Source organism: Malaclemys terrapin, chromosome 2 (genome assembly GCF_027887155.1).
Source record: "Malaclemys terrapin pileata isolate rMalTer1 chromosome 2, rMalTer1.hap1, whole genome shotgun sequence".
Taxonomy (NCBI): Eukaryota; Metazoa; Chordata; order Testudines; family Emydidae; genus Malaclemys; species Malaclemys terrapin.
This window is the reverse complement of record NC_071506.1, coordinates 201253285-201266105: the sequence shown is the minus strand read 5'-3', so window position 1 is coordinate 201266105 and position 12821 is coordinate 201253285. Positions and strand designations below refer to the sequence as shown.

Here is a 12821-nt window from a genome sequence, read left to right as displayed (position 1 = left end):
TCCAGTTAGGGACTGTGTACAAATGAGACTTAACACGACTTTGTTCTGTAATAATCACCAGGATACATCCACTGGAATATGACTGTCCTGAAAATTTGATTACAGCAGGGCTTTCAAGATATGTGGCTAGTTCCCTTTTGAAGTGACTACTGAACTAATATAAAACCCTGCATTCTTCCTGGACACCTCTGCATTGGTAGCCCATTCACCAAAGAGGTTGTAGGGCAGAGTACTGTTTCTTGGTTTAATAACCAATTATGTCAGGCTAAGCAAAGAGAAGGATTGAACTACTGCAATATTGTCGTGTTATTTTAGCTGCCATTGAGAAATCGAAGCTCAACAGATACTGCACAGATTGACAGCAGCTAGACAAATTTTCTTTTTTACTGCAGTTTACAAAATCCAATAAAGCTGAGCAGCTCTACAGATCAGCCATTGAGTTGCTTTGTTTGTGGAGAGTAGCAAAACGCTTGAAACAGAGGAGTTGCTGGTGGTAATGTTGTATGTGCTGAGTTCCATACTGATTCATTTCTCAGTTAAAAATATCTTAATTTGGCATATTTTATTCTTGACATCAATCACCTGCTACTGTGTAACAAATTCCCTGTTGCAACAAATTCCATACATTTTTATGAGTTTTCCTCCTTGGTTAAATACGCATTGGTTGTGATCTATAAACGACTGGTGTACAGGACTTTTTGTCCCCTTTTCCCTCTTCTGTGCTCAACCAAGAACACTAATTGATTCCATATTTTGCTCCTGCATTCCAGGAAGAGAAAACAAAATCCAACCTGTTTTGTCAGATTTCACTTGGAGTTCAGTTGCTAAAAGATTCATTTTTCCTCAGGAAATGTGTATTGCATGCTGTCATTGTTAAAAGATTTAATCCATAGAAATTTCATGCCACAAAGTACTAAATTTCTCCTCAAAATGGATTACAGTACTTCTTCTAGGCCTATCTATGCTAATCCACCATTGCAACATAACTCATTCCTTTGACCTTTTCAAATAATAATAAGCAGCTTTTTTTTAAAGTAACCAGTGTGGGATCCACATTGCATGTAGCACCTACCTCTTGTTCAGTGGGAGTAATTATTCCATCCTCTTAGTTACTGCTATCTGTGATCAGTTTCCTCTATCTCTGGTCTCATTTTAGGGCCTGAGCCTGCACACACCCACGTGAAAAAATGAACTCATGTGCAATCCCATTGACTTCAGTGAGCCTGCTTATGAGAATAAAGTTACCCCAGGATGTGTGCGCAGAATCAGGGCTTTTGAATATAGATTTGACAGGGATGTTGTGCCTAATTCTCCTTTCACTTACCCTGTTCTTAATCAGCAGTAACTCCACAGAAATAAAGAGAATCCCACTGATGTAAAGCCAGCATGAGTGAGATAAGAATCAGGGTCCCTTTACCCTTTTTATTTCTGCCTGTAAAAGCTTACACATATTTGTGGCTCTGTAGAAATAAGTAGTAATATAAGAAAGTTACCTGTTTTTTGAAGAGTGTAACTAGAGCGAGGGGTGGGAAGATTTGCTCATATACTGCACATGTAATTTAAAATGTAAAAAATTGAAAGTGTATGTTGCTGAATACTGGCATGTCAGTTGGGATGTTGTGAGATTTATTTGAAGAACCTGAATTTGGGAAAGAGGATCTATTTGGCATTCCCAGAGAAGGGCTGAGAACACAGTAACTAGCTGTAACCATTTTCCTAAATCCCACAGCAGTAACCTCTCCTTTGTTGCAATCCCCCAGTAATGAACAGGGACGTCAGCCAGATAGTATGTAATCTTTTGTGCCTTCTTCTCCTGGACCATTAAACTGTGTTCTTGTTTTTTTTAAAAAAGTGGACATGGAAAAATTGGATCAGACTTTCACTTTCTGTGACCTAATCCTGGACCCCAGTGTGTGTACAGAGTAACTAGCCTGTGTGACAGGATTGTTTCCATAGGGACTAGGGGAGTAAAGAATCCGCCTCTCCTCTTCCTCATCATGCAACTGTAGTAATATAGCCCCCATGCAAAAAGTGCTGCTCCTTGATCTGGAGAATGGTTTGATAATCAGCTAGCCACCAGTCTTCCCTAGCATACCCTGTACACTGAAACTCTCTGCCCTGGGACACAGGAAGTCCTGCAGAACTCTATGGTCCACAGAGGCTGTAGATCAGAGTCTCCAAGTGCTGTTTCCTATCTTTCTGGAGCAGATCCCACCAGTGGGGTGTGTGCGCGGGGGGCTGCTGAGGAGACAGCAGGATTTTGGCCCCCCTAAATTATGTTAACAAAGGACCAATCAGTAGCTTCTCCAAGCAGACACCCCAGCTTTAGTCCAGATTGACTTTTGGACTGTGAGAAGTGACCTCGAGTACTTGTGGGAATGAAAGGGGCAATAACAGAGCTATGCAACATCCCGTGGTTTTGCTTCATGTGGGTTTGTGTGAACATTTTTTTTTGGTTTGGATTTGTTATGAGTCTGCTACCCCTAAACTTTGCAATTCCCCCCAAATCAAACACAATCTAAACTGCCGATCTTCATATGTTTTCCTGTCAAAGCCAGGTGAAGCAGCGAGTTTCGTCAGCTTTCAGTGCAAAATCATAAGTCGGCCATGGTTCGCCCAAAGGCTTTGCAAATTTCTCTAGAGAGTCCTGTCTGAGTTTAGAGTTGGTAATGAAATCCCAAACGAGATGAATTTTCCATAGTTAGGGGGTTTGTTACAATCATTTCCTACAGCTGTAGTTAATATTCAGTGCCTTGTTATGAGTGAGGCTGAACGGTGGCATTGCATGCTTGGAAGCGCTCTGCTTTTTGCCTGTTGCAGGACAAATGCTGTTTACTCACCTATGCCTTCTCAGCGTTAGCAAAAATGGGCCCTTTAATTCTCCATTGGTGCAGCTCCACCCATAGAAGTTAGGACTCAGATGGGTTTAGGCATTTGTACCCATGTGTTGTCTGATCCTGTTCAGTTGATCCTGTCTGCACTACAGCTTCTACTGTGTGAGGGATATAAGACTTGGAATATCAAAGGGGAAAATGGTGACACAGACCAATAGGGTAGGAGAAAGTCCTGTTGCATTCCTTCCCTGCCTTGTGAGTAATCTGCAAAGGTTAGGGAGGTTAAGCACAATATGTGTTTTTTACTGACTACTAAAGGAAATTGGGGGATGAGTCCAGGTTTACCTTTTTTGGAATGTAGATTATGTCTCCCCAGATGCACAGTAACTAAAGCCCCATCATCTTGGGGGGTGAGGGAATGAAAGTTGTAGATCTTTTCTGGTATCTCTATCCTTTCCAGTCTTTCTTTCCCAGATGATTGCAGCATAACTGTGTGAAGGCAATGCAAAGGGGATCAAGGATTGGGACAGAAGATGAGAGCAGGTTAAAAGAGATACCTGTCATGTCCTGACATTTTAGAATTGTTTCCTTTTGTTAATAACTTTAGGGGGGAAAAGGAAAATATTTCCTTTATATACTTTGTGCTAGAGCCAATGAATTAAGAGTCAGGGGAAGGTTTTAGTTAATTAATCTAAACCTGATCCCTAGAAAAGGGTTGGAGCCTGATTTTTTCCGAAGGGCTGACCATCACACATCCCATCCTCTTTAAATCAATGGGTCTGCAGGTATTCAGCACCTCTGAGTCTTTCATACAACTTTTACCCAGCTCTCCACTTATGCATACTGTGTTGCATAATTATATTCTATTCTTGTTTTAAAATTTGCTTAGAGATTGCTTGTTGATGTTTAGGTTTGATCTATGCTGTCTTATTTTTATATGATCTGTCTTGACTTGACCCACGTATTTGGGGAAAAAGATTAGCCACTTTTAAATTTTTCATTAAATGAAAAATAAAACAAAAGCCATTGTTTGATTTTTGTTCCTTAGCTTGTCGTAATGAAGAATGGCTTAGTTTGTTTTCTTGTTTCCATAGGGTGACAACATAGCTTTACTGACATATTTTGACTCGGCAGCTAGCCTGTTTAATGTTCAGCAGATGCTGGAGAAGGATGGCATCATATTGGTAGTACAGTTCATACATCACAGCAGGCATTCCATGCTCAATGACATCATGCCCCAGAGCAGTAAACAGGGCTCGGGAGCTCCCCTGCCAATAGACAGATTCTTTTTCTTAATCCATTTCTTGCCGAAAGTGTACCTGATTCATTCCAGATGTACTCAGATTTAATGATTCAGGAAACTAGTCTCTTAAAATGAGACTTAAACACAATCTTCTGTTGCATTTCTGATGAAGATCTGAATTCCTGTCAGCTTCGAACCACTGGGGGTTTTCACAAAGTTCAGTAAGGCTGTGAATTTGATGTTGGTGCTGTAATCAGTGATCAATTAGTGCTATCTTAAAAATCAGGTTTTCCTCTTCTGTGGAGGAATATATTGTGAAAGACTTGTGGCTAATTTAACATCGCCACAAATGCCTTCCTTCAGATATAACTCACTGTAACAGATAATGGCATTGTGGAAAGTAGTAACATTATACTGACGTCCAGTACTTATTTATTGTTACTGCTTGTGTCTTTAATCTTTTATTAAAAAATCATTCAGAACAATTGTTCTACTATTCAGAGTTAAATGACCACATTCTTTGATTGTGACTGTGTTAAATCTGTAAATGCTACAAAATCAGAGGAATCTTTTTCCTATTGTTTGCATGAGCAGAAATAAAAGTAAGTTGTTGATAGGACATGGAGTCAGTCCTAACCACTCTCCCTCTCAAATAATGGTAACTTCTAGACATTAATGATTAGAGAGCATTGCAGCTAGCATGTCCTTCACTTGATGAATCCTTTGTTAGTTTTCATCACTTGCTAAAGCAAACATACATCCAGATTTTTTTCTGTGTACTTGTGATTACTAGATGATCCTAGTAGTTTGCCATTTATGTCTTGGTAGGAGAATTTGTTTGCCTTTCAATCGTAAATGTTTAAGATTGAAGCATTTGGCCTCTTGAATTCAGTGCCTACTTGGGCAGAAGTCCCATTGACTCCAGTGGGAGTTTTACTGATGTAAAAATCACAAGATTTGACTCTAATTGTATTGACATTTTAGTTTCAAATTTTTAGTGGGGTCCCAGCCAGAGCAAAAATTGCACCTTCGTTTGTTTGCATCCATAATTGTGAGAGCAAATCATACCATTTATAAGGTTATATACCTGCAAATCTGTTACTCAGCCATCTCAGTGGTGGGATTAGTGCTTGCAATTAACTGCAGCCATAAAAATGCAGGCACAGTTTTTGCAGTTTGTATCAAAACAGCGAGAAGCTGTCATTTGAAATATGGGCCTTAATTTTAGAATGTGGTGAGCAAATAAAGATTCTAAATAAAATGGGCTAAGAAGATAAATGCACTAGAAATATCTCTTTATTTTGTGGACAAGTCCTGCAGAATTTACAATGATGAATTCATAAGGATCAACTTTCAAGAAGGTGTCTAGAATATTTTACCCCAAATTTACTGCTCAATCACAAGTTCCCCAAACCAATTTGGGGAACTTGTGATATAACTGTGGATACCAGATTCTAGAATCTTCTTTAGCTGCAGATGTGTGAAGCATAGTGTCTTTTCTCGTGTTAGTTTGTGTTACCACTTCAATACCATTTACCAGGTGAGCCTGTTCCTATAAGAAGCAACAAAGAGTCCTGTGGCACCTTATAGATTAACAGATATATTGGAGAAACTGCTTTTGTAGTTTCTTATCCCTTGGTTTTCACACCTCAACTGCTAGAAGAGGGCCTCATCCTCCCTGATTGAACTGACCTCGTTATCTCCAGACTGATTCTGGCCTGCATATTTATACCTGCCTCTGGAAATTTCCACCACATGCGTCTGACAAAGTGGGTATTCACCCACAAAAGCTTATGCTTCAATATGTCTGTTAGTCTATAAGGTGCCACACATCCAGATTCAGATCCAGATTAACACAGCTACCCCTCTGACACTTGTTCCTATAAGCTCATCATGTGTGGAAATCAACTTGAGGTCAGCAGGTGGGCTCTGTGTAGTACATTGAAAGGATTGGACTCTTAAACAGAGGTAAGCTAAAGTCAGAAGTGAAGGTGCAAAATCACATTAGATAAACCCACTCATGTAAATTAGTGTTGTTCGAAGGTTTCCTTCTGAGTTGGGATTGAGTAAAGCAGAATGTGCAAACATAAGACCCGTGTAAGTCCCAGGCACAGTGGTTCCTTGATAGAAATCCTAGTAGACTCCATAGGAGTTCTTATCATTTAAACTATTTTCAGTGTTGAAACGCTGCTTGGTCAGACAGCAGACTTCCTGACGATACCGTGTGTGTGTGCATGCTGCTGCAGGCGTTGGTGATACCTACCATGGTGTGGGTGCATGTTAAATTAATGGTAATTAAAGGATGTTTTTGACTTTGCTGCTTGCACCTCATCTGAAATTCCTTATTGGCGCTTTTCCCTGACATGCCACTAGAAGGCTCTTTTCTGAGCCACCACACAACTCCTTCCCAGTGACATCCTCCATCTTTTCCATGGTAACTAAAGGTATGGCTACACTATAGGGACTATAGCAGCATAGCTACAGTGCCATAGCTATGAAGGCATAATACTGTAGTCTGCGGTGTAATATCGCCTAGGCTGACAAGGCCTAGGACAGCAAATTTGCAGGGGCGGCAAATTTGAGCACCCACGGAGAAGATCCCCTCCCCGCTCCCCCCCCACTCCAGTTTGCCTCCACGTCCTGTTTCTCTCCTCTCCCTCCCAGCGCTTGCAGTGTGAAACAGCTGTTTCGTGGGGCAGGGAGGGAGGGGGGAGGAGGGGGAACATGGTGCGCTGGGGGAAGAGGCGGGGCCAGGACGGGGATTTGGGGAAGGGATTCAATAGGGGCAGGAAGGGGGCGGAGTTGGGGCGGTGACTTTGGGGAAGGGGTTGGAATGGGGGCAGGGCAGGGGTGGAGTCGTGGCGGGGCCAGGGTGAGTGGGGAGGCAATTATTTCAGGGCCTAGGGTCGGCAAAATCATTAATCTGTCACTGACAGTAGTGTAACAGCCTATGCTGATGGAAGGGTTTTTTCTGTCAATGTAGGCACACCACCTCCCCAGCAGCAGTAGCTAGGTTAATGGAAGCATTCTTCGATCAGCTTAGCTGTCTCTATGCTGGGGGTTAAAACAGCCTAGCTACATCACTCAAGGGGTGGATGTTTCATACCCCTGAGCCATGTAGCTATGTTGACCTTCATTTTAAGAGTAGACCAGGCCTAAGTGGAACTGGATTCCTTTTACACTAATGATCAAATCCAGATTGGTTATGTTTAGGCTGCTTTGGCACCTCTGTTTATTTTCTAACTTACATTCATCATACTACCTTTTATTTCACTCCATTACCTCCATTTAACTCCTAGTACTATGTTTTTGGGTGTATTAACACTTTATCTTATGCTTATTTAGGAACTTTTCTGGTTCTAGACTGGCCACTGCCTAAATGTACTGCAAATACCTAGTGACGTGGTGTGGGTGTGTGTGTGAGAGAGAAAAAATAATGTGGGATAGATGTATTTGCTTTGTGTTAGCACCTAGGAGCCCCATATCCTGCTAGTTCTTTCAAAAACACAGACCAAAAAGACAATCCCTGCCCCCAAAAAACTTCCAATCTGATTATTATTCAGTGGATGGTTATAACGTCTTAATGTTCCTTTTCAGCATATAGTTGATTTCTAGATGTTGACTAGCCCTCTTTGGTTTTGTCCTTTTCAGCAGAAGAGTTCAAAGTAAGAGGATTTTCAGAAAGTTACTATAATGTTAAAATAACTTTCCATTTTTAGGAAACAAAATAGAAGAGCATTTATCTTTGAATATTACTATGACAATACTTAGCCCCTATGTAGAGCTTTATTGTAAAAGCACTGTATAAGCCATAACTATTTAATCCTCACAATAGCTCTGTGATGGTACAGTAGGTTAAAATAAGTATCTCAGTTTTACAAAGAGGGTTTGTAAAAGTTTTACAAACTTGCCTAGGGTCAGCAAGATAGCCCGTGTCAGAGCAAAAATTAGAATTCAGACATTACTGGCACCCAGTCCTATACTGGTACCATTATGTACACATCTCACATGTGATATACATTTTAATATTGATTTTTGGTCTCATAAACAATTGAAGGTGGAAGGAAGGAAGAAAGAAAGGCACTAACTTGTGTTCTCACTTCTGATTACAGTGTTGATGAGAAAACCCCCTATCTGGCATTGGGAGCAGTAAAGAACATTTCACTTAATATCTCCATCTCTAACATTGGGGACGATGCCTATGATACCAACGTGTTCTTCAACTTTTCCAGGGAGCTCTTCTTTATCAAAATGTGGCAAAAGGTAAGAAAGGACAATCTCCCTGAGGACAGGATTTCTAATGTTACTGCTAACATACCTGATAGATCTGGGGACAAATTGGGACCCACTGTTAAATAGCCACATCTCCAAGGAACTCTAAGAGGTTGTACCTGCTTATCTTAGATCTTTACTTACGCTATTTGTTTTGTGAGTTTAATCGGTGTTGATAATGGACTTTGTATTTCTACACATCATATCGGACTGATGTATTGCTGGTGCTGAGATGGCTATGGGAATGAAAAAGAAAGGTGGTTGTTTAGAAAGAGGTTGGTTGTTTTAGAATTCACAGTAGAATGTATGGAATTGAAAAACAAAAAGAGTCTGAGTTTTGATTTCTTCATGTTTAGATTTACGCCTTTTTCTCATGGGCATAATTTGATGTAGGAATTAAGTTCTTTAAAAATCATCATTTAAATCATCTTTTAACATAGAGGTGTGCCAGAGATGGTTCTGAATGGAAGTAACACATGTTAAAGAAATTGTGAAGAGCAGAGACTGTAAAATATAAGGGGAATTTTTATTATTTACTTTTATCCCAAATGGCTTTCACAATTGTTCCCTCTTTGCTGAAGGTCTGCTATTGCTTATTGGTCTTGTCATGCTGAGCTAACATAGAGAAGTTAAAAGCTACAGCACTGGTGGGGCAAAAATAGGGTTACCATACATCCTCTTTTTCCTGGACATGTCCGGCTTTTCGGCAGTCAAACCCCGGTCCGGAGGGAATTGCCAAAAAGCTCAACATGTCTGGGAAAATGGCGGCTCTGCTCCTCCCCGACTCTTCGGCTCTGTTTAAGAGCCGGGCTGCCCGAGCGCTACCGGCTTCGGGCAGCCCCCGTGCCTCCGGACCCTGCGCCCCCAGCCGGGCACTTCCCCTCCCGGGCTCCGGTGGCGCAGGGTCCGGAGGCACGGGGGCTGCCCGAAGCCGGTAGCGCTCAGGCAGCCCGGCTCTTAACCAGAGCCGAAGAGTCGGGGAGGAGCAGAGCTGCCGCGGCTGGAGGCTCTGCTCCTCTTCGGCTCTGTTTAAGAGCTGGGCTGCCCGAGCGCTACCGGCTTCGGGCAGCCCCCGTGCCTCCGGACCCTGCGCCGCCGGAGCCCGGGAGGGGAAGTGCCTGGCTGGGGGCGCAGGGTCCGGAGGCACGGGGGCTGCCCGAAGCCCGAGCGCTACCGGCTTCACGGTTTGCCGGGCAGCCTCCAGACCCTGCGCCCCCGGCTGGGCACTTCCCCTCCCGGGCTCCAGCTGCGCTGGGGAAGCGCCGGCCGGGGGCGCAGGGTCTGGGGGCTGCCCGGCAAACCCTGAAGCTGGTAGCGCTCGGGCAGCCCTTTCCCCCTGGCTGGGAGTGGGAGGGAGGAGGGGGCGGAGCTAAGGCGGGGAAGGGGCGGAGTTGGGGCGGGGCTAGGGGTGGGGAAATGGGCGGGGCCAGGGCCCGTGGAGGGTCCTCTTTTTTTATTTATTAGATATGGTAACCCTAGCAAAAATATATGGGTGAAATCCTGGCCCCATTGAAGTCATAGGGCCAGGATTTCACCCATATATTTTAAAGACAGATAGTTTTTGGTTATAAGGAAAACTCTTCCACTCTAGGGTGAGGAGGTGGGGAAACACTTCTAATGGACAGTAATTCTCTTAGCCTTCAGTTTTGAGCATTATATTCCATTTCAGTTACTTTTACAAACTTCAGAGCAAGAGTTCTGTATTGTAATGCTCCACATCAGACAATGTACATTACATGTATGCTGTAGCTCTTTGTCTAAACAAACAGAAATGACAGCTGCCAGTACACACTGTGATGTAAAACTCCCGTTAACATGTAGATTTCTAGGGATTGTCCATTGGAGTGTTTCCATTGACTTCAGTGGGAACAGGACCAGGACTCAATAGATGTGCTTTGAACAGTTATATAGTTTCGTTCTGTAGCTAGGGTTGAATGTCTTTTACACATGAAATAATTAGACTACTAGAGGCACTTCATTTGTTCCTTTTGGCAAGTACTGTCTGGGAACAAGCTAAAGATGATACTCTGTTGCCATCAGTGATCTAGCTTGCACCCATGTCTTACGCAGGCCGGAGGTAGATGTGAGGAAGCAATTTCTGGAAGGTTTATCTCACTCTTTAGTGAATCTTTCTAATATAAATTAGCAATTGTTAAGAAAATGTGCACCACAGATCAAGTGAGCGTATAGTTTTACATTTTCAAAATCCCTTTGCTATACTGGTTGCAGTGTAACCTCTGCTCTTTTTTTTTGATGCGCCTGCAGTTCGTTCTCTCTCTCCCTCTCTCTTTTTAAACAACTAACTACTTTGTAGAGTCTCATTTAAAAATGATAGAGTGACAGGAGTGCTGTTGTGCAATTTTAGTCTCTTTCACTCAACTCTCTCATGAGCATAAAATACTCTGCATTTGGCCTCATAGTTTATCCAGATGGGAACTGGATTATAGCTGTGCAGAGACTGCATCAGTACCAATGTTACTTACTCACTTACCTCTGTGGATAGAATTTGTCTGAAATATTCTTAATCACAAATTCCATGGTCCACTCCCATCTTCTGACATCTATACTCAGTACATATTGTAATACTTTAAAAAAAATACATATTTTGTTCCTGGTTGAAAATTGCCCAGGCAAAAATCCAGACATAAAATACCAAATAAAAATGATGACTCACAAGAATCCCCCTAGTGGAGCCGTTTTTGAGTGAAAGAGTCTATTGTTGCACAGAAACTTTTAGCAACAACTGCCGTTTCATGAATATCACCCAAGTGGAGAGGGACCAACTCCATGATATTCTTTCTCAGCAGAGGGGAACTTTAGGGTAAAAAACACATGGCTAGCATGATGGGCTTTAATAATCTTCCTCTGATATTCTTCTTGATATACTGTTAAGTGTCTCTCTGGTTTGTGTGTCTCCAGAGTAATGCCTCATAGATTTAAATACAATGAACTTGCATATGGTGGTTATAACTACAAGTGAGAGGACAATAGTTTGAAGCTTTAAAACAGCCACCATCTTAAACAAAACAAAATTGGTGTATAAGGGACATTGAGACAGAATGCCTAAGATTATGGCTTAAGGAAAATGTTGGCCTAACTCCGTAATTATTAAAGTAACATTTACTTAAACAAATGTGTTATTGTCGCTGCCTTTTTTTTCTTGTGGAAGCTGAGCATGCATGAACTATGACAGTGACATTACTTGGCGGAGCTACTGTTGCTTCTCATGGTGTGAAAAAGGGCACACTGACTGATATTGAAAAGACCTCATTTATTCCCCTGTCTGTTTTTTTCCTTTTTCCTCGACAGCCAGTTGTCCTCCGTGCCATGGATGAAAGCCCAAAGTTTTCTTTCCGTAGCTTCTGACAGCCAGTCCTTTTAATTGGGAGACACATTAAGCAGAGACTACTGTAAGGGATTGGCTTTTCAAGCCTGTACACTTACTTATTATTTTACTCCATCTCGAATCCATTGCTTCTCACCATTATTAAACAGACTCAACACTGAGTGTCAGCACTGCTGATCACTTGACACACCCTTTTTTTAAAATATGGAAAATGTTCAAACATAGACCGTAGTCACAGTATGCAAAACAAATAAAATAAAAATATAAAGTTGCATAGATATTATATAACTGCTAATAACAGATTTTTTTTATATATTTTATATATTATTTTATATTTAACAGCATTTTTTAAAATTCGTCTCTATATCACTCCCTGTTAAGGTTGTCTGATCTTTCTCATGATAAAACCCTGGTTTCAGTTGCTTATAGCTTTGCTAAATTTTAACCATTTGGGCTGAAATTTTTCATTCTAGTTATCTGTCTCAAACTGAATATTGTAGGAAAATTTCAACCAAAAGGGTTCAGCCATCTAATCTGGGACAAGGGCTCACCACCTCTAGGCTGAGTTACATTGGCAGGAGATTGCCCATGTGAACCTGTTCTGAGGATAATTAGGACATCAGTCTCCAGGGCTATTAAAATGAAACTTTGCAATTCTGAATTTTTAAACTGGAAGGTTCAATGAAGGTGTTTTTGGTTGGTTAGTTTTTTTATTTATTTTTGTCTGTTTTGAAGTTTGACATAAAATTCAGGTTTTAGAGGACCCCCCCCCCCAGTGCTGCCTCTGGTGAAGTGCATCCCCAGGACATGGGGTGCAGTGTGCTCCAGGGCCCCCTGGGGATCCTTTATCTCCGCCCCTATGGCAGCCCAGGAGGCAGGGATAAGGGATCCCTGGGATGCAGAGGGGAAGTTTGGGGGCTGGCTCCCACTCACCGCCCTCCCAGTACATGCTGCCTGGGCGCCTCTGCACACAGCCCCAGGGAGGGCAGGGGAGCCCAGGAGCAAGGGACAGAGAGCAGAGCAGGAACAAGCAGCTGCCCTGTAGGGAAGGGGAGCGGCAGAGCTCCCCGCTCAGCACGGCCAGAGGAGGGAGGATTCCCAACATGCTGGCAACTGGGAGCTGCCC

General features: G+C 42.4%; 1 protein-coding gene across 1 annotated transcript in view; it reads left to right on the top strand.

Annotated features, from left to right (window-relative positions):
- The window catches only part of ITGA9 (integrin subunit alpha 9), a 296310-nt gene that overhangs the window by 174377 nt on the left and 109112 nt on the right, over window positions 1–12821 (top strand). The window contains exon 18 of the mRNA XM_054019618.1: window positions 8190–8340. Within this exon, the coding sequence (XP_053875593.1) occupies window positions 8190–8340 (151 nt within the window). The remainder of the gene's footprint in view (window positions 1–8189; window positions 8341–12821) is intronic.